The 22,613-nt window shown below is 27.7% G+C and overlaps 4 protein-coding genes across 9 annotated transcripts in view; 2 read left to right on the forward strand and 2 right to left on the reverse strand.

The window, feature by feature from the left end:
* The window catches only part of LOC124427613 (IQ motif and SEC7 domain-containing protein 1), a 117,465-nt gene extending 111,629 nt beyond the window's left edge, over positions 1-5,836 (forward strand). For all 3 annotated transcript variants that reach the window (XM_046970746.1, XM_046970748.1, XM_046970747.1), the window contains 6 exons: positions 417-975; positions 1,535-1,897; positions 2,105-2,478; positions 2,618-3,273; positions 3,449-3,790; positions 3,974-5,836. In XM_046970746.1, coding sequence (XP_046826702.1) covers positions 417-975; positions 1,535-1,897; positions 2,105-2,478; positions 2,618-3,273; positions 3,449-3,790; positions 3,974-4,248 — 2,569 coding nt within the window. In that variant the 3' untranslated portion in view covers positions 4,249-5,836. The remainder of the gene's footprint in view (positions 1-416; positions 976-1,534; positions 1,898-2,104; positions 2,479-2,617; positions 3,274-3,448; positions 3,791-3,973) is intronic.
* Positions 5,837-13,888: 8,052 nt separating this feature from the next.
* LOC124427615 lies at positions 13,889-15,703 on the reverse strand. The gene is made up of 3 exons (XM_046970750.1): positions 15,167-15,703; positions 14,300-14,862; positions 13,889-14,107 (listed from the first exon to the last, which is right to left on the reverse strand). The coding sequence occupies exons 1-3, from the start codon at positions 15,566-15,568 to the stop codon at positions 13,891-13,893; spliced, it is 1,182 nt and encodes a 393-aa protein (XP_046826706.1). The 5' UTR covers positions 15,569-15,703; the 3' UTR covers positions 13,889-13,890.
* Positions 15,704-15,957: 254 nt separating this feature from the next.
* LOC124427616 (DNA-binding protein RFXANK-like) lies at positions 15,958-17,883 on the forward strand. Of its 3 annotated transcripts, none has more exons than XM_046970753.1 (7): positions 15,961-16,287; positions 16,511-16,622; positions 16,682-16,854; positions 16,925-17,057; positions 17,143-17,363; positions 17,462-17,609; positions 17,731-17,883. In XM_046970753.1, the coding sequence occupies exons 2-7, from the start codon at positions 16,535-16,537 to the stop codon at positions 17,796-17,798; spliced, it is 831 nt and encodes a 276-aa protein (XP_046826709.1). In that variant the 5' UTR covers positions 15,961-16,287; positions 16,511-16,534; the 3' UTR covers positions 17,799-17,883. The 3 variants fall into 3 exon arrangements, with proteins under 3 accessions (XP_046826708.1, XP_046826709.1, XP_046826710.1); XM_046970754.1 differs by having other exon boundaries at positions 15,997-16,015; XM_046970752.1 differs by having other exon boundaries at positions 15,958-16,622.
* Positions 17,446-22,318, reverse strand: LOC124427614 (coatomer subunit delta). 2 transcript variants are annotated; one of them, XR_006942994.1, is made up of 9 exons: positions 22,131-22,318; positions 21,900-21,939; positions 21,308-21,531; positions 20,861-21,249; positions 20,612-20,782; positions 20,222-20,535; positions 19,738-20,054; positions 19,462-19,609; positions 17,446-17,582 (listed from the first exon to the last, which is right to left on the reverse strand). XR_006942994.1 is itself a non-coding variant. In XM_046970749.1 (8 exons), exons 1-8 carry the CDS (start codon positions 22,131-22,133, stop codon positions 19,520-19,522), a joined length of 1,548 nt encoding a protein of 515 aa, XP_046826705.1. In that variant the 5' UTR covers positions 22,134-22,318; the 3' UTR covers positions 19,183-19,519. The 2 variants fall into 2 exon arrangements, 1 of the variants encoding a protein (XP_046826705.1); XM_046970749.1 differs by lacking the exon at positions 17,446-17,582 and having other exon boundaries at positions 19,183-19,609.
* Positions 22,319-22,613: the final 295 nt, after the last annotated feature.

Genomic DNA, 22,613 nt, shown 5'->3' on the forward strand with positions numbered 1-22,613 from the left:
CTTCTTACAAGATACACAAGTCGAACGAGTCGATCCGATCGATTACGGTCTTGACTTACTTTTACGGTTGTACTTGCTTACTCGCCAAGGTTTGATCACGTTTTTATGAAAGAACGATTCAAGTTATGCGGGTGAAGAGAAAAAGATAGATAGAAAGAGAGAAAGAGAGAAAAGCGTCCGTGAGACGCTTGTTAAAAGGTCGACCCAATTAGCAGTGAAGATGTCGGCTGGTAAGTTGAGATGAGATAGGATGGGTTAAGAGTGGGAGGAGTTAGGACAAGGATTGGGAGATACTTTTAAGGTCGAAAAGAAAGAAAAGTAAAAAAGGTTCTTCTTCTTCTTCTTCTTCTTCTTCATCATCTTCTTCTCCTTTTTCTTCTTCTTCTAAGTACTCGACTTTGTATATCGTTCGACAGGTACGAACTATCTCAGGACCTTCTTGATAAGCAAATCGAGATGCTCGAACGAAAATATGGCGGTGTTAAGGCAAGGAATGCCGCATTGACGATACAACGTGCGTTTAGGAGGTATACGCTGTTGAAAAAATTCGCTGCGATAACGGCAATGGCTAAGGCGGAGAAAAGATTGAGCAGAAAATTACAAGATCCTGTTGATCGTCCAGTTAACGCCAATGATCACGAAAGGATGGCCTATCACAGTCAAATATATATACAACAGAGTCAAACGGCTAATAGACCAATGCCTATAAGGAGTATGTCGCTTAGGGAGAGGAGACACGTCGATAATTCTCAATCGCCAATACCAAGAAGTCAAAGTGGCAGGTGTGAGATTCAAATAGGTGGTGGTGGTGGTGGAGGACATCAACACGTTAATCATAGCTTGCATCAAAGTGGTAGGCATACACCATCTTTGGCACCTAGCCCGTGCAACAGACATCAGCCTTTACCTCCTAGCCCTTGCTGGGAATCGAGTTCTCAAGAGAGTGGCTCCAGCATCCATTACTACAATCCACAGGTAACTTAACAATCGATAGTAGTAGTAAATAGTAGTAGTAGTAGTAGTAGTAGTAGTAGTAGTAGTAGTAGTAGTAGTAATAATAGTAATTGTAGGAGTAGTAATAGTGGTTGTGGTACTTCTAGCGATAGTAGTAATAGTAGTAATAGAAGTAGTGCTGCTAATAACGGTAGGTAGAAACGTCACCCTCGGCGGACCTTGCCGGGCTATCGGTTTACTTACGAATAACATTGATACCCGTCTACTTCTCTCTATCGCCTTGAAATTCCGTTAAACTATCGGTATATAGAATATAAAATATAATAGGCGCGTAAAAATAATCTTATATGAAATCCCTTCTTTCATTCGTAAATCGATCCTTTTGTGTTGAGATATCGTATTTATCTTATATACATTCCAAACTATTTTATATATATACATATATATCCTTGTAATATATATATATATATATATATATATATATATATATGTATGTATATATCCCTTATGTCGAATCAATTCGATTAATTTATCTTTGTAGTTCGAGTCTATAGTCTTGTTGTTGTTTAATCGTTTTTAGGATACCTTGTGTGGTCTTAGACAAGATACACCCCCTAGAGATTTACTTCGAACGCCATGCACTTCTCCGTCTGGCCCACACAATCTTCAGACCCCGATATCGCAGAACTGGAACAACACGAGCCAACTTAGCTCTACCGGTAGATCCAGGGGTGGTTCCGGTAAGAAAGTACCACCGGAAGTTCCAAAAAGAACGTCTTCCATCACGTCGAGATCAATGGAACCGCGTCACAATGGTCTGAGCAAAAGCGTAGAAAACGGTAGCCTGAGCTCCGTCCAAAGTTCCGGTAGCGACTCCACCAACTGTGAGAGTTCCGAGGGTGACGCTCAGAGAGGGTCACCAGTATGGAAACACAAAGGAATCGTAAGATCATTTTCGCTTTGTTCATTTGCACATATATCCAAATGCATATATACACACATATGTGCACATGTATATATATATATATATTTTTTTTTTCCAATTTTATTCATATTTTCCAATGAATTTCATTCGTTTAACGAGATTTTTCTTTTCTTTTCTTTTTTTTTTTTTTTTTCTTTTTTTTATTCTTTTCTTTTGAAAAATTAGTCAAGTTCACCGGAGCATCAAGATTGTGCAACACATAATACGGACACTGGAACGATAATAAATAGCGTGAAGGATCTTGGACATTCCCATGCTAGTTCCAGTTATCAATTACCATTAATGGATCATGCCGATTCAATGCCCCAAACAAGTTATAAAGTATCCGAGACAGTGAGGAAACGTCAATATAGGGTTGGATTAAATTTATTCAATAAAAAGCCAGAAAGAGGAATAAGTTATTTAATAAGACGTGGATTCCTTGAGAACAGTCCGCAAGGAGTTGCGAGGTTTTTAATTAGTAGAAAGGGATTATCTAAACAAATGATCGGGGAATATCTTGGAAATTTACAAAATACGTTTAACATGGCGGTACTCGAGTAAGTTTTTATTTTAATTATTACATCAATTAAGAAAAAAGGAAATGCATATCGTTTTCGACGATCTCTCTCTGTCTCTCTCTCTCTCTCTCTCATTCTTTTTCATTTTTTCTTTTTTTTTTTTTTCTTCTTTTTTTAGATGCTTCTCGCATGAATTAGATTTATCGGGGATGCAGGTCGACGTTGCACTGCGAAAATTTCAAGCGTACTTCAGAATGCCAGGGGAGGCACAAAAGATCGAACGTTTGATGGAAGTATTCAGTCAACGTTATTGCCAATGTAATCCCGACGTTGTCTCGAGATTACGTTCGGCCGACACAGTATTCGTATTGGCATTTGCTATAATCATGCTAAATACAGATTTACATACGCCAAATTTAAAACCAGAACGTAGAATGAGACTCGATGATTTCGTTAAGAATCTCAGGGGTATTGATGATTGCGGTGACATCGATAAGGATATACTCGTTGGTATTTATGAAAGAGTCAAGGACAACGAATTTAAACCTGGCTCCGATCATGTGTCCCAAGTTATGAAGGTTCAAGCTACGATAGTTGGGAAAAAACCAAATATGGCATTGCCGCATAGAAGATTGGTCTGTTACTGTAGATTATACGAGATACCGGATATACACAAAAAGGAAAGGCCAGGGGTCCATCAAAGGGAGGTCTTTCTTTTTAACGATTTACTCGTTGTTACGAAAATTTTGAGCAAGAAAAAAAACAGCGTAACTTATACGTTCAGACAAAGTTTTCCACTTTGCGGAATGGTCGTGACATTATTCGAGGTTCCTCGTGAGTATTAATATCGTTATATTTATCAAAGATCGCTTACTCGTTGGTGATAATGTTTAAGGAAAAAAAAAAAAAATAAATAAATAAATTAATCAATCAATCAATCAATCGATCAATCAATCAATCAATCAATCCACATATATTATTTTTTAATCGATCGTATAACATTTCCTAGATTATCCATATGGGATAAGATTGTCTCAACGGGTTGACGGCAAGGTCCTAGTCACATTCAACGCAAGGAACGAACACGATAGATGTAAATTTGTTGAAGATCTTCGTGAGTCGATAAGTGAAATGGACGAAATGGAAACATTAAGGATCGAAACGGAATTGGAACGACAAAAGAGTAGTAGAGGTGCTAGAGGGGGTGCAGAAAATAGAGATTCTGGTGTGGCCGACGTTGAAGTTTGTCCTTGTCCGGGACCATGTTCAGAAAGATCAGAAACAGTCGACATGGATACACAATTGAAACGTTCCGCTCTGAGTAACTCGTTACTAGATATACACGAACAATGTAAGAATTTAAAACAAAAATAAAAGAATATAATTAATGATTTCTGTGTGTGTGTGTGTGTGTTTGTGTTTGTACAGTTCTCTTATTTTTTTTTTCTTTTTTTAATTGATTAATAACGCATAAATTATTTATCATATGTATATATATTTTTCTTTTCTTTTTCTTTTTCTTTTTTGTTTGCAGTCGCTGGTGAGAAACCGCAACGCCGTGGGAGCGTTGGCTCACTAGATAGCGGTATGTCAATTTCATTTCAATCTACTTCTGCGAGCTCTATGAGCCAAGGTATCAAACATCCTGGACAACAAGTACATCCTGTTCATCCAGGTGCCACGATTCCTGGTGGTAGCAAAGGTCTCACTCAACAGCCATCTTTTTTAGGCGGGCTCTTTGCTAAACGCGAACGAAAGCTATCCCAATCGGATGATTCAACACCTTATAGCCGTACTACGGAAGTATAATGTATCCTTCCAATAGTATACATATAGTAAGATTACAAAATGGAAAATAATAATAACAACAACAACAATAACAACAATAACAACAAAAAAAAAGAAACCATATTAGGTTTTATTTTAGTACGCTTTGTGAAAATACCTGATTGTCATCTGGGATTATTAAAAATTACGATTATTAAAAAATATTATGATCGAACGAAGAAGAAAACAAAAAAAAAAAGAAAGAAAGAAAGAAAAACAAAACAAAAAAAAGAAAGAAAGAAAAAATTGAGAAAAAAATCAGCGTGAACATATAGTTTCGAATCGAAGATACAAAAAAATCATTATCTTTATGTCATATGCCCGTTACAACAATAATCATTGTCTCTCATCATCGTTATTCCATTTATTACAAATTTTAATTAATTTAAGTTAATTCTAATCGGTTTTTTTAAAAATGATCATATTTTCTATGTAATATAATATTATAATTGGAAAAAAAAATTGGAACACTTTACAATTGTATAATCATGCGAGTACATTTTATATTATTGTATCGTTATACCTTATAATTATGTATTTTGTATTAATTGAATTTCTCTAACTCCGTAGTAACAATGTCTTAAAAAGTTAAAATCGATTTGTGAGGATTTAAGATGCCGAAAGTTCCTGTATGGACCAAAAGTTTTGTAGATGATTTTATTTAGATCGATTATTCCTACTAATGAGATCTTTCAGATTAATCTCTTTTCTTCTTCTTCTTCTTCTTCTTCTTCTTCTTCTTTTTTTCTTCTTTTTCTTTTTTCCTTTGTCCGAGATTATAAAACTATCGAGCGTATCTTACACGATTCGAGCCCGTATATATTATACATATATAACAGTCTCTAAAAAGAGTAACACTGATATTTACAAAAAAAAAAAAAAATCACTTAGACACTTTTTTTGGAAATCTGCCCGGGAACTTTCGTATTCGTAAACCCTTTGCATTTGGGAAAATGTTAGGAAGACAAAGAAGAAAAAAAAAATTGAAACAAAAAAAAAAAAGAAAAAAAGAAAAACATACGAAGGATCGTAATTAAAAAGAATTTTATTTAAAGCTACGACACTGTTGTTGTATATCGCGAAGCGCACTAAAAAAGAAAAAAGAATTGACAGACAGTAGGAATATACCCCTTAAAATAACTTATGAGAAAAACATGTCGGTATATAAATTTATTGGATTGGGCAGGATCCCCAATCGTCGTGATCGCTTGGACGTTCTCTGACAAAAAAAAAAAGAAAGAAAATTTTTAAAAACAGATTTTCCTCTATCGAAAATATGTGTATAGTATTTATTTGCCCTAATGTCTAACGCGCAGGAGGAGCCTCTCCCTTTTCATATACTATATTTATAACATAAGGAAAGGATGATTTGTTTGTTTGTTTGTATGTGTGTGTGTGTGTGTGTGTGTGCGTATAAGTAAATGAGCGAGTGTATACATGAACGATCCATTTGTATTTGTATTGTAGATAATTATTACATTATTGTGGCACGTATATATTCATCATAATTAATTTGAAAAAAAGGATTTGTTTGATAAAGAAATGAAATAAATTCGATTTGTAAAAGGAATCTATTGATATAACGATAACGCAAGTATTATTGCTATTATTACTCATGCAATTGTAAATAATAATAATAATAATTATTACTATTATTATAATAAATAAATAAATAAATAAATAAATAAATAAATAAATAAATAAATAAATAATTAGATTAACGATATATTCATTAATTGTTATTATTATTATATAATAACAATAAATTAATAATAATATAATAACAATAACAACAACAACAACAACAATGATAATAATAATAATAATAATAAATAATAATAAATAATAATAATAATAATAGTAATAATAATAATAATAATAATAATAATAATAATAATAATAATAATAATAGTGATAACGTGAAACAGTTACACATGTAATAATTCATCTATGTAATAAAAGCTTAAAGCGACGAATTGATAAGTAATCAGTGTTTTAGGTGCATGTTGATGTTTTAACGATTTTCTAACGATAATGCATTTTTTGGTGTGACACACTCATTGATCAAGATTATGAAAGTATAATGTATACATATACATACATACATATATATATATATATATGATTTTCATTATCGTAAGATAATACACTCAATTCATTTGAAAATCAGGGTCGAAGAGATATGTAGATATTATTTATGTTTGAAATGTGACACACATTTTTACATACTGCGTACAACATATACACCCATGTCTGGTAATTATATTACTTGTAGACAAATTTCTAATAATCAACTCTATTTATTAAATGTTAGAAAGAAAAAGGGAAAGAGAAAGAGAGAGAGAGAGAGAGAGAGAGAGAGAGAGAGAGAAGAGGAGAAAAAAGATGAACTTGTAGTAAACGTTTAAAAAAAAAAAAAAAAGAGAGAGAGAGAGAGAGAGAGAAATATTTCTGAATGCGACACTCTACTGTCAACACACAAAACAAAGCAATATCTTTTTAACTATTGCATTTTACACAAATATTTTAAACGTATTATCCTATGAGAATGTACGAGGAAAAAAAAAAAAAGAAAAAAACAAAAGGAAAAAAAAAAAAAAGGAAAAAAAAACACACATACATATATACACGCAAACACAAACACATCTAATGAGACTAGCTAATTGAGTGCCTTTCATCAATTTTTTATTTCAATATTCAAATATATATTGTAATATCAATCGTGTATATTCATTCCGATGATAAATTAATTTTCTTCGGTGTGACAATGAATTTGAATTTTTCTTTTCTTTCCATCTTTCTTTTTTCATTTTTCTTTCGTCGTCGTTGTTTCTTTTACTTTTTTTTTTGTTCCACCCCCCTCCCACCCCCTACCTTTCTTTCGTTCTCTCTTTCTATCTATCTATCTTTCTTTCTTTCTTTCTTTCTTTCTTTCTTTCTTTGCAAAAATAAACATGTTCCATGTTCTTTCAATTAATTTTATTGTACATTTAATTTGTTTAATCATTTAATCTAATCTGCGTCGTGTCGTTAAAACCCCCTTTAATCATTTTTCTATCATTTCAAATTCAATAAACAACAAGAATTTCAAGCTAGTCCGTTTCTCGTCTCAAAAAAGAAATAAATAAATATATATATATATATATATATATATATATATATATATATATATATATATATATCAAAATAATTCATTAATTAAGAATAAATAGTATTCAATTAAATGGTTCCACAGAATATAGTCTACTAATATATAAATTCAGTAATAATAGTAATATAATAATAATAATAATAATAATAATAATAATAATAATAATAATAATAATAATAATAATAATAGTAATAGTAATAGTAATAATAATAACAACAATAATGATAATAATAATAATAATAATAATAATAATAATAATAATAATAAACAAAACTTACATAGAAGGATTAAGCGAATATATGTAAAAACATATAAAAAGAAAAGATCCATTGTTCTGGTCACATATGTAATTAAAAGAAAACAACTCGTGCTCGTAGTAATTACGTTATAAATGATATATTACATTTGTATTTTGTTTTTTTTTTTTTTTTTATTTTTTATATATATATATATATATTTTTATCTTATCTTTCATATTACACAACAAATCGTTGTCAATATTTGTTTATTAAAGTCATGCGTAATAATCGAAGTGAATGTAAAGAAGAGAAGAGGAAAGAAAAAAAAAATATATATATATATATATACACATAAAATATAAAATAAAAAATGAAATACATTTATATAATATGCACAGCTTGAAATTAAAAAAAAAAAAAAAAAAAAAGGAATTAAAAGGATCCAATCTTTCGCAATATAATTTTAACGAGATCATTATACGTTATTTATTCACAATGAGGAATATAAAATGGATCTTACGAGGATTGAAAGAACTTTCGAAAGATTTGAATAAAAAATAAATCCTAATTGAACAAGCGTATGTAACGAATTCTGTTATTAATGAAATGTTTAAATAAAGAGCAATAGCAGGGAAATATTATTCGTATGCCTTATATACTGCCGATAATTCATCGTAAATAAACGGACGAGAAATAGACTAACGTGTTGCAAAACAGAGAGAGAGAGAAAGAAACAGAAAAAGAGAGAGAAAAATAAATAATTAAATAAATAAATAAATAAATACTTCGCCATCTTTAAAGGGTCTTGTTTAATTTAGGAAACGTGTATTCTCGATCCACAAGTTAAAAATTAAAGTCAAAATTGGAAACAGAAATGCGATGTCGAGAGAGAGAGAGAGAGAGAGAGAGAGAGAGAGAGAGAGAGAGAGAGAAAGAAAAAGAGAGTGATGAAAATGAAAAAAAAGAAAAAAAGTAGAAGAACGTTTTAACGAAAGTAATAAACTCGATGAGCTTTTGGGAAAAAAAAAAAAAAAAAAAGATAATGTTTAAAAAAAATATTCAATGTCATATATATTTTTGCTTCAAATTCTAATTCTACGATGTCTCAGATGCTTCGATCAAATTCAACCTGTTTGTCAGAATTATTAATATTAATTTAACAATTAATTTAACAATTATTGTGTACATACATACATACATACATACATACATACATAAATAAATAAATAAATAAATACATAAATACATAAATGCATACATACGTATATATATATACACGTATTGCGCAGTTATGTGTAATAGAAACATAATGATATAAATAAAATGTAAAACATTTATAAATTGAGATGTAAATGGATTTATACAGGAAACAATAATTTGATAGAAGGATTATTCGATATATCATAATTATGATTTATTTTTTTTATTTATTTATTTATTTATTTTTTTTTTTTTTTTTTTTTTTTTTTAACAAATGCGACGAAACATTCGATTAATCTCATTTGAAATGTGAAAAATAAAAATGAAAAATTTTCCTATCTATTTATACTTGATAATAAATATAGAAATTTATTATTGATATTTTGAATGATTCATTCTATCGGCAATATTATCCAATGGATAATTAATAGAGGAATACAGTTGAAAAATAATGTTGCGTATTCGTTCGTCTTAAACTCAACAAATACTTTTACGATTTGTAAAAGCGATAATTCGTAAAGAAAGAAAACGATTTAGAAGTATCCGTAAGTAATGATTAATCTAACAAAAAAAAAAAAAAAAAGAAAAAAAAGAGTGTTACGGATTATCAATGACTCTAGTCCCACCCCCCTACCCTTTATGGCAAAAAATTCATCGTATACTGTTAAGTATGATAGTAACTATCGCTGAATAATCTAAAAGAAAAGAGAAGAAAAAGGAAAAGAAAAGAAAAGAAAAGAAAAGAAAAAAAGAAATGGATTTGTTAAACTTTGACGATTATAAATAGTAAATACAATAATCTCGTTAATTGATAATCGATTATAAATAACAATTTTGTCATTACAATGGGATCGCGTCAATTTGTTTATATATACTCTTTATTAAATTGCTTTGATCTATTTCCCCAAAATGTGAATCACTACACAAAATTCTGTGATAATCTTATACGAGCGAAGAAGACTGATTAGGAAAGTCAAACTGTAAATCTTTACAAATGCAAAAGTTTTATCGAATGATAAAGAGCAAAAAAAAATATGATGTTGACGACAACAACGACGATGATAATGATGATGATGATGATGATGATGATGATGATGATAATAATGATGATGATGATGATGATGATGATAATAATGATGATGATGATGATGATGATGACAAAGAAAAAAAAAAGAAAGATTACATGAGCTTTCTCCTAAGAAAAATATTGATACATTTGTTGTTTCACCCTAAAGAAGAGTTGATCATGTCATTCATATAAAAAAAAAAAAAAAAAAAGAAAGAAAAAAAAAGAAAAAAAATTATAATAATTACGTACTAATATAGATAGTTAATCAGGTTTAATTGAACAAACAAATTGAGATGAAATTCAAAATACTTAGATATTATGTATAATAATATATATGTGTATGTGTGGAAAAAAAATTTGTTATATAGCATTGACAAAGTTATTTCTGATTACATATCTTTGATGAAAGAAAATTTGATCAGTTCAACGATTTGATATAATAACAGCAATATATATATATATATATATATATATATATATATATATATATATATATAAATTATTTGTCTAAGATAAAAAATTGTGTGAGATGAGAAAAGAGAAAAGGAGAAAAGAAAAAAAAAGAAAAAAGAAATTATAACAGCGAACAATTTGACGCGATTCCTTACCCTCCACCCCTTTCCCTTCGTAGCAACGTATTAAACGTGTAATTAATATTATCTAAGAAAATGAATTAATTGTTCGACGAATTTATAAGAAACGTTGCGTTATATAGGTATAGAAAAATTTTCTTTCTTTTTTTTTTTTTTTTTTTTTTTTTCATTTCCTCCATAACGAGTATAGCAAACTAACTCGTAAAATTAATAATCGTAAATATAATGACGAAACGAATGAAATGATTTAACTACATCATTCGAAAATTATAAAATATTTATCATCTGCGTATTATCAATTATTCATCGTTTATTAATAATCTACGTCACGTTGTTAAAAGAAAGTTTAATAGATTCGTCAAAGGAATAATCGATTAAAACCATATTTAGATTGTAAATTAATACGATACAAATTATATGTAGTATTATTATTTATTGATAGCAATAAAATTAAAATCGAAGGACTGATAACCCTTCCCCCAACCACACCCCCTCATCAACCCACTCATTCTCTGCTGGCTCATTTTTTTCAAAATGTCAAACTTTCATGAAAATTTGAAAAAACAAAGATATGATTGATCGATGCTCGATATTTACATAATAATGATTCTTAGAGAAATAAAAATTAATTAATCATTGACTCTGTCAGCACTCGAGCATTTTTAATACAAATAATATTATTCCAAATTACGAATGTTAATTTAAATATAATAAAGATAGTTTCTCAAATATATTTTCATATAAAATGATTTCTTATTAAAAACAAATAATATACTTTTCAAAACCGATCTAGTTATATATACATATATATACGTATGTATATATATACACACATATAAATTTACAAATTATAATAAATACAATGATTAAAAAATTCATTGAAACTAATTTTCCAAATTTCTCATTGCATATTTTGTTTTATAATTATATATTGATTTGAATTTATTTCTTATTGTCAGTATGAAAAATGAAAAGTCATAATCCTAGATTTAAAAATACGTTTGCTATTGATTAAAAAAGACTGACAGATATGAAGAATTTGTATATTTAAAAGATTTCACTGTGACTAATTAAAAAGTGAATAATCAATAGAAAGATAAATATTCTCTTTAGTAATATTACCTTATCTATTACTTGTCATATTAAAAATACTTATAGTTAAAATCTAATTGTAATTGATTTAATTTTATTATGAATATAATTTCATATTATTAATTTTATAGCACATTAATATTTTTTTTTTCCTTTTTTTTTTTTAAACGAGTACCTCTATTATCAATAATGTATTGTTTGACAATTACACTTTATATTATTGATCATAAGGTATATTGATTGTAGTATGGAATTATAATATATCATAAAAAATAAAAGAGAGAGAGAAAGAAAAAAAAAGAGAACAATTATGAACTAAAATGATACGTGTGAAGCCAAAAGTAATTGACAATATAGATTACAACTGAGTAAGAGTAAAAAAACAATCTCATTTGTGTGAGAAAAAGAGAACAAAAAAAAATTGGAGGCACACTTGTAAAATATTAATTCCAATATGTAATCTCTGTAAATAAATAAACGATTAGTTGTGAGCGTGACAGTAAGAATAATAATAATTATTATTATTATTATTACTATTATTTTTATTATTATTATTATTATTATTATTATTATTATTATTAGTAATATAATCGATGACATTAATCTTATGGAAATTATTTAGAAAAAAAAAAAAAAAAAAAAAAGATGAAGGCACGATTGTACATTTATATTCACGAGTCTTGATAGATAACTTATGTATTATTATTATTTTATGAAAATAAATTGTACTTTGTAGTCACATGAAATGAAATTCTATTTCTTTTTTGGGTGTTGTAAAACAAATTTTACAACTTTTTAACGATTTATAAATTAAATATTATATGTTAAGAAAGAAAAAATAAATAAATTAATTAATTAATTAATTAAGTAATTAACTAGAAATATTTATCATTTTTTTTTTCTTTTTTTATTATTTTCATAATATTTTTACAATTATTTTTCATAAGAAAAATATAAAAATAAATTTCTGATATTATACATTATATGGGATACAGCATCGATATTAATATTACAAGTTGTTCTGTTTAAGTGAGATCAAACTTTCTTTCAAAGGTGAATTAAAAATTGTAAATATCATTTCCAATTAATTGTTATTCACTATTGGATACGAGAGTGATGATAATTTTATCATGTTATTAAAAATGAAAATATCATTGTTACATTCCACATTGTTATTATAACAATTATATACTCGAATAATTGTTATATTGCGGCTTTTACGTGTGGATTATAGAAATCCATTATGATATGGCTGTTTTATCAAAATGATCTTTATATTTCAACTTTATCAATCACATACGTTTGAAAGTATCGAATATTAATATTAAAACGCATTGATAAATACGAAGTATAATTGAAAATTCTTGACAACATTATAACATTCGAATTTCATTGAACTTTGATCTCTCCAATGTATGATAATAAACGATTCCATTCTTCTTCGTATGGCAATATTGTTATCACGATATCGAACGCAAGGAAACTGACTGAAAAAAAAAAAAAAAAAAAAATTATTAACACGATGAATTTTAACAATGCATACAAACTTAAGTGCGATAAAATAATGTATATTCTGTTTTTTGTTTTTTTTTCTTCTTCTTTTTTTTTTGTCTTTGTTTTTTTTATTTTTTAATTCTTTTATCAGGCTCCTCTTAAATGGTTTAAATGAAGAAATAAATATGAAATATTGTGATTAAAAAAGAAAAAGAAAAAAAAAAAACCCCCCTACATATAATGTAACAATATTATTAATACAATACCTTTGAAGAAATTTTTTAATTACATCTCATCCATTAATTGATTGGCTGAATAAACAATGCTTCTTCATTTATATAGTATCTTTCCTTCGTCTTGTCTTTCTTATTTAACGTCATGTGACTTCATATCTTCCTTTTTATTTCTACTCGTTTCTTCTATTCGTAGAAAAAAAAAAAAAAAAAGAAAAAATCAAAAGGACTGATAGTCGCACTGATTTAAATATCATCCTTATCGTGGACTTTTTATTTATATTTTTGTTATACGCAAATCACGTCCACTTGTTCTCATAGAAACGTTCTTTCAACTCTACATAAACATATGTAACGTATTAAAGAAAAAAAAAAAAAAAAAAAATTTACGATATTTCTTTAAAAATCACATAAAATATATCTTATTTATAAATTATTTACATTTACAATTTAACAAGCAAATATGAATTTAAAACTTATTCGATATCATAAATGATAATTAATTAATTTTATGTAAATCTATGGTATAACAATAATTCAATGAAAATTACGATTAATATTTTTTTCGTTTGTTACGATTGCCACGACGTTGATGATCTCGTTCATCCTTAAATTGTTTCGTTAGATTTGTTGAATTATCAATATGTTTTGTTTCTTCTAAAAACTTATCCAAGTCAAAAGGATCTTCTTCATCTTTTTCACATTGTACTGTTCCAGATCGTATAGTTGATCGATTACCAATAACACAGAACTCTTTATCCGGCATTAATCTGTAATAATGATAATACTTTTAAATAAATAATTACAAAGAATTACATAGCATATGTATAATGATATATAAAAAGCAATGAAAAAAGAAGAAAAAAAAAAAATATATATATATATATATATATATATATATATATATATATGATATCATTGGAAAAAAAAAAAAAAGAAAAAAAAATCTTGCAATCTCCAACCTATTTATTTTCATAAATTTTTCTAAATCATCTTCATAATTATCTTTATCAATGTTTTTATTTGGCCGATCGACATTCGAATTAATAGAATAAATATATGAAGATAAAGATGAGGATGGATACGGAGCCAATTGTCCTATATTGGCCAATCTTTCCTGAGTAATAAGACTTTGTATTTTTTCTTGTAATACAATAAAACTTCTCAATGGTAGCTGTTTAAGTTGAGACGTAATGTATTTCGCAAAGCATTCATATTCGTCATTGATTTCCGTTGTCATTTGAGTAATTTCATGAAGTTGTGAAACGGCATTTTGAAAACTCGAAGAATTTTTTTTAACTTTATTCGTCAAATTATTTTTCAAAGTTTCCGTAGCCATCATAGGCGAATGCTTCCTCTTGATAATTACTTTCTCTTGTGATATTACAGAAGCAGCATGCAAAGTATCATTCTGTAATTCAGAAGTTTGATCATTTTCTTCGTTGGGATTGTTTTTGTCATCATCCTTCTCGATAAAATCATTGTCATCATCTTCTATTAAATTCTCTGTTGTCACTGATTGACCCTATGAACGAAAAAGAAACTTAATCCTAACCTAAAATTTATTTTATTTCCGTTTAAACTTAATTGACTTTCATATCATTTTCTTTTTTTCTTTTTTTTTTGTAAGGTTCGTAACAACATAAAAGAATAATAATCTATTCAAATGTCGTTTAAAACGAAATAAAATTTGTTGTCTTACTCGTAATTTACAGTTATTAAGAAATATATATATATATATATATATATACAATTATAACCACGAAATACTATTCGCGTATTAAAATAAATTGGAGAAATATAAAAAGGAATAATTTATTAATAATTACCACATTGGCGATTGATTCTCGACAAGACATGACATTACTCAAAAAAGAGTCAGCTTCCTGAAACCAAGCTAATTTTGGTGTATATACATTGTCGGCTATTGCTCCACTTTTTTTAGACTTCTTCACTTTGTTCACTTCATTTCTAAATGCATCCTTCAAATTCTTAATTTTTCTCTTCATTTGTTCTTCCGTACGAATATTAAAACCCATCCCAATAAGTTCCCGATATAACCTTGTGAAATTGTGTTCGCGTACATTTTTGCGCATAAAATTTTCATTCGAAGTATCCCACAATTCCTCATACTTTTTGTACACTGCCAAAAAACGCAAAATATCATCTTTTGACCATTTTAATACTTCCGTCTTCTTTACTTTTTTCTCTTCTTGCACTTTGTCGGACATGATTAACAATAAACTATGCAATATAAAAGAAAGTTATCAATGACATAACCTAAATGCAACTCGAGGCACGAGCTATGGAAAAATCATGACGCGACCATCTTGTTACTGGCATTACCAAATCGAGGGGATAAAAATTGGATAGTATGTGTAGTAGTATAGTAATAGTATAGTAGTAATAGCAGTAGTAGTAGTAGTAGTAGTAGTAGTAGTAGTAGTAGTGTAGTAATATAGTAACAGTAGTGTAGTAACAACAGTAGTAATTGTTAGGGTTTGGTTAGGTTAGTCGACGTATCATAAGACATAACTCATGTCACGTGACACAAGTGACGTAGCTGTAGAATGACAGTGGGGGTAATTTGACGTCATGTATTCCCTCGTGAGGGAATTCTCCTGGCAACTGTGATGATCCCATCGATGCAGTTTTTTCTTACCGCGCAGTTTGTTTATGTATATCTGTGCTATCGAATCTCACGACCTTTGCTTATGCTCTTGCAATCCGATTTAATATTGAATAATAATAATATATATATATATACATATATATATATGCGTGTGTGTGTGTGTGCATATTCAACAATATAATTATACATTATTTTAAGAAATGATAATGCATGGAGAATCTGAAGAATTTGCAACATCAATTCGAATAACAAATCCGATGGAATTTTAAATTTGGCGCTAATGTCGACACTAATTTGGAATGCGCTTTGTCTTTATTTGTAAACAGATATACATTTTTTGACCATTTTATTCCAGTTATAATGGATAAATAATATTAATTTTTAATTTCTTTATTTATTAATGCTTCAACTTATGGCGTATACCTTTTATCATTTATTATGGAAATATAATTAATAATTAAGTGAAACAAATTGTTTAATAAATGTTTGTGAAATGCTTTGGTTTAATACAACCAAATATTTTGTATATATTTTCATGTAGTCTAATATAAATATTTAAACGGTCATGGAAAATCGAATTCATGAGGAATTAATTATAAAAGAGGAAGAAACCGGGGAAGAAGAATGTGAATCTTCAACAAGTAAAAAAGAAGGTAAAGTTTTTATCAAAAAAGTGAGAGGGAATAAATTTAAATGTTATTGCAATTTAAAGGAACGCCACGAGATAACACTGAAACGGCAATTGGTATACGACCAAGGCCTTTGATCTATAAACCAGATAATGCAAATATAGGGTGTAGATCAGAACCTATAGAAAGGAAATGGCATTGGGCACCAGGAGCATGGCAAGATGCAACCAGAACCAGTGCCTTTCAACCTTATAAGGTATGATTTTTCTGATTCATTATACATTACTATATTATTTACTTTAATTTTTATAATAACGCACTTACAGCCACCAACTTTGTTAACTAATTTGCAAAGAGGTAATACCCGAACAAAAATACCTCAACTTTATGGAAGAACAGACATTACATTTCATACATTAGCTGGCCAAGGAGAACTTACTCCTGAAAGCATTCAACCAGGTTCTTTGTACTTGTTCATGAACAAAATTAATACAATATTAAACAATTATTTATGTTTTTATGACGCAAGTCTTTTATTTTACAGGATCTGTAGATCTTCCAGATGAAAAAGGTTTAACAGGTCTTATGTGGGCTGCAGGATATGGACAATTAGGTAGCGCAAGACAATTGTTAAAGGCTGGCGCAAATAAAAATTATCGTGGTCACAATGGTGAGACACCTTTACATTTAGCTGCTGCTTATGGACATCATGATCTTGTAAAATTACTTTTGAATCATGGCGCCGATTCAAATGCAAGTGACGAGGTCTATAAAATCTTATTTATATATATTTTTCATTATTTTAATACATTTTACAATATAAAAGAGAAACGAGTAATAACAATTAAATATATTTAATTTAGGAAGGGAACACACCTCTTATTTATGGTGCTCATGGTGATCATCCGCATGTTTGTTTTGAACTTTTGTCTAGAGGGGCAGATATTACACATCGTAATGTGCACAATATAAGTGCATATCAAGCTGCAATAATAAATAATTCATTAACTGGTAAGATTAGGAAAAATTATATCAATGTAATTAACAAAATTATAGTTAAAGATTAATTTGAAAAGTCATTAAGAATAAATATATGTTCTTTTTCCTTTTTTTTTTTTTTTTTGTTTTGCAGCTAAAGCAGTTATCGAAAATTATCTGTTGCAGCAAGTAGTAAATGTACCATCGGATATATTGCAATAACTTGTTAATTATATATTGTTTAAATATTTTTAAAAGTTGTGTAAATATTATCATTATTATAATAAATATTATATATTATTTTGTATATTATCTTTAAATGTCATTTTTATACCAGAAATAATTATTTTTTTATTGCTAATAATAAAATAAAAATAATTAAATGTACATAAAGAAATACATAATATTGAATATATTTCTCAAATTGGACAAAAAGTGGCTACATATTTTAAATGCAATGGCAATTGTAATAAAAGTTAAAAATTGATTAAAGATATAATAATTACACTAATACCAGTGAAAATAATTTTATTCTAATATATAGATATATATATATATATATTATATGGATTCTAACTATTATTCTCTTAATATTAACAATTTCTACATATTGGTGAAATAATGATCAAGACAGATAAATAATAATTTTCACTGTTTTTATTTTAGAATATCCCTATAAACATGATCCAATAATTCCGAAAAATTTAAACAACCCTCGTTTCCTTTCACTTGACATACCCATTAATTCCATCATTTTTATTGTATATTAATGAAATTTGCTTAATTTTAAGCATGTATTAATGAACAATAAAATATATACTTTTTTATTATTATGTTTTTCAACTATAATACATACTTAATAGATATAACAATATGAAAGTTTTATTATTTATATACATGTGTTAATTCATAATTAATTCGAAACGGCTTATAAAAGAGTCAAATAAATTCATTCAAAAATAATTGAGAAATTATATCTCAGAATGTGTATATAAAAAGTCATAGCACATATATCAATATGCATAAATGGCTTAACTGTGTTCCATAAGTATGTATTAAAATTATTAAAAAATAAAAATTTTTTAATGCAAATATTAATACATTTTCATCTTTTTTTCTTTAAGAAAGTATAATATTTTGTTATAAGAAAAGAATATGATTTATATAATCATAATATATATATATATATTTGTCATAATATATATATCTATGTATTAAAAAAATATTTATAAATTTCGGTAACTCAAATTGAAGTCACATTGCTAAATGCTTTTATACATTATTTTAGTATAAGGATTAAAGGAATTGGTGTAACTATAACATTTAATAAATTATTAAAAGAAAAAAAATTCTCTGTTTACAATTTTATGTTCTTTTTTTCCTTTTTTTTTCTTTTTTTTTTTTTTTTTAGTACACTATATCATCATATGTATGTAACAATGCACAAAAGGCATATAGACAGTGAAATTATTTTTTTCTTCAAAATAGATGAAAGGCTTTGTTATTAATATTTAATTTGATATAAATAATCAAACATATATAGCATTTATAAAATATCTTATATACGCGATTAATTCATTAAAATTTATACATCCGAGGAGGTTTATATTTTCTTTCGTTTCTTTTCTTTATTTTTTTTTTTTTTTTAATTTTTTTTTTGTAATTAAAATACGGCTTTTTTTGCAATTTTATATCTGATAAATTAATATTGAACATACATTATAACAATATGATTGTAATGTGCACATTAATATACTGCAATACATTTTTTGCAGTGACACCATGTATCATCAAATAAATGATCATATGGAAATAGAAATCTGATTGGCATATGAATACTAATTAGGCTATTTACTTATTATTAAAATTATATTTTCCAGTGTACCGTATTCATTTCCATGTGTTCAAAGCGTATGTAGACTAATATCTACTTTTTCTGCAATTTATACCACTTCATAATTGTCAGTAAAGAAAACTGTTTCTATAGAATGCTTTACAGGACTCTCATCTTCTACTAGTAAAACTTCCGTGATCTGAACATGGAGAGAGAGAGAAGAAAAAAAAAAAAAAAAAAAGATTAAAGAGAAAGAAGAAAATAATAATTATTCATATTTCTTTTAGATGAGTAAAATTAAAAATTTCTCAATAATCTATACAATACCTTAATTTTGGCATATGACGTCTTTGATGCAAATGAAACGTGAAGTGGAAAGAAATCTGCAGATGTAGAAGATGGGGCAGAAAATTCCATTGAACCTGACTTTGTTGAGGCATCAACTAATGGTAGTGTCCATACTAATATATTTTTCTTTGTTTCATGTGTGTATTGCCCATCGCACGAGCTTACTATAGGAGTACATCCAATTGGTAGTGGAATGTTTATGTTTACATCATTTAATTCAAGATCATCTTGTTCCAATTCATATTCAATGTTTACATCCCAGCCTCCTTCACCATTTTCGCTAGGCCAACAATTTACTGAAGGATTAAATAATTGAATTTATTTAAATGACTTGAACTAAAACAAATCTTTAAACGTTTACTTTCAAATTAATTTCACACGGACAAAAAAAAAAAATAAAAAATTTGATATATCCTTTAAGAAAAATTGTGAGCTTATTAAAAAAAAAAAAAAAAAGCCATACTTGAAATTGGTAATGCCGTTTCATCTTGAGCTTGTAGACGCCACTTTAATACGCCAACATCTGTGTTCAATGGGAATGGTTTAGTAGGTATTTTCAATCCAATTTGACCACGAGTCCTAAATAATTCTTTATCGACATTTGGATGAGTTTGTAATTGAATTCCTCTTGAATCGCTATTTTCAAGCTGAACACGAATACGACCCCATTTTTCATCAGAGATATGTAATGTTACTAAACCATGTAACTCAAAGTGTTGAAGACCTCCATCACGGCCGACACGTACATTAAGTCTCTCTTCTTGTCGCAAATGAATACTATTTTTATAAAGTTTATTGATATAAATAAATATTTATCAACATTTATTAAGATTTAATATAATAAAGGACATACGGTTCAGTATTAATTATCTGAGGACTTATTGGCACAGGCTTTGTTCCCAATGCTGCAAGTGGAGTACTTACAACATTTTCACCTTCTTCTTTCAATTGATCAACAAATGAATCAACGTCACGAGATTTTCCACCAAGTTTCATTGCACTTGGACCAGTATTAGCTGGCTTTCTATAAACATATTTTATATATATATATATACAATTATATAAAAATTAAAAAAAAAACATTGCAATTAACTGAACTCACTGTACTGGAGTATACAATGGTCTAACTGAATCTGGTACAAAATTGGCAGTATCTCCAATCGTAGGAGTTGGAGAGAAACCGCCACCACTGAAACCACCACCAAGAATAAAACCTGAACTCTTGATATTTCTCTTATTCGCTTCCATTCGTTGCCTCTGTAATTCTTTAGCTTTCTCACGCATTTTATTTTTAGCTTCACGTTCCTGTGTCATTCTCACAGCACGATAAATCTTTTCCTCATGAGAATCCATGTCAACGAAAGTTCTAATCTGTGCAAGATTAACACTTTCTCTATATCCTAATGCAACTATTTCATCAAATGCAAATATTAAATTGAATGCATTATCTGCTATTTCAATTTCATCCATTGAAGTGCAATATTCAGGGATCTAAAAAGACATAGTTCTTAATTTAAAGCGTACAACGATATATAATATCAATACTAACCACTCTTGCAAAAAGTCGTAAAGTTTCTAAATCTTCCAAGATATTGCTAGCCTTGGTCGTAATGAGTAACATGTATACTTTCTCTAATGGTTGATAAACATATCTCACAGATTCTGTTTCAACAAAAGTATGCTGTTTACCGGAACTCATTAATTTTGGAAATGCAGCCAATAACCCTTCAATTCGTGCTTTTGTCATTTCAACAAATTGACGGGAAATAATAGCTAAAAAAAAAATAAAGCCATGTATATGCACATATGCATATATATATATATATATATATATATATATATATATACATATATATATATATATATATTCTCTTTGTTCTTTATCTATCTTTGTCTCAATACAATAATTCCTTTTTAATTATTTTAATTAAAAAATATAATACTATGGTCCTTTATTATTCCTAAGCTATTAATATCCAAATATAATTAATACCGATAAATATGAATCTGTAAATGATTAAAAGACATCAAATCTATTATCTACATTGAATAATTTGAGAGAACCGGGTGTATTACGAATGAACACACACGTGAACGCATTAATGTGTAATAACGTTATGATTTATGAGAAATATACTTACTTTTACCCGCCTTCGTGCATATAGCAGCAGCGATAAGTACCTAAAAAAATGTAAAAATCAATTTAATACATGATTAACGTGAAAATCTGTCTTTCATTAGGTAAGAAAATTAAAATTGGCAGTTGACATCTGTAAATGGAGATGTAATATTGTGTATTCACGTGAACTATATCAAACGACGATAGTTATCTTAAAATTGGTATAATTTTAATAACAAATATATATACGTACCATTTTGAGAAATAATTCTAACACGCTACGTGCTTTATATTAACCTAATATAATTTTCTTTCTTTCTTTCTTTTTTTCTTTTCTTCTTTTTTCTTTTACTTTTCTTTTTTTTTTTTTTACATAAGCCAATCTATTCTCCACATCACATATACAAATATAAGTCATGAAATAGAGGGCGTACTGTGCTGACGTGTGCCATGATGAAAGGCAAGTACGTCATGAATTATATAAATTGTCTAGATTGGCAATAGATTTATTTTTCTTTTGAAAATGAAGAAACAATATTGTTTCCGAAATTTATTTTATTAATATTATAATACTTTGCAGTTCATAATAATTAGAATATATATGTATGTATATATTATATATTTATTTTAATAAATATATATATATATATATATATATATCCTACCTGTTGAATGTGTGGACTTTAATTTAGTCCATAGATCGATCTTGATATCGAAATTATACAATCGAATTTTA

The sequence above is a fragment of the Vespa crabro genome, chromosome 10 (assembly GCF_910589235.1).
Source record: "Vespa crabro chromosome 10, iyVesCrab1.2, whole genome shotgun sequence".
NCBI lineage: Eukaryota > Metazoa > Arthropoda > Insecta > Hymenoptera > Vespidae > Vespa > Vespa crabro.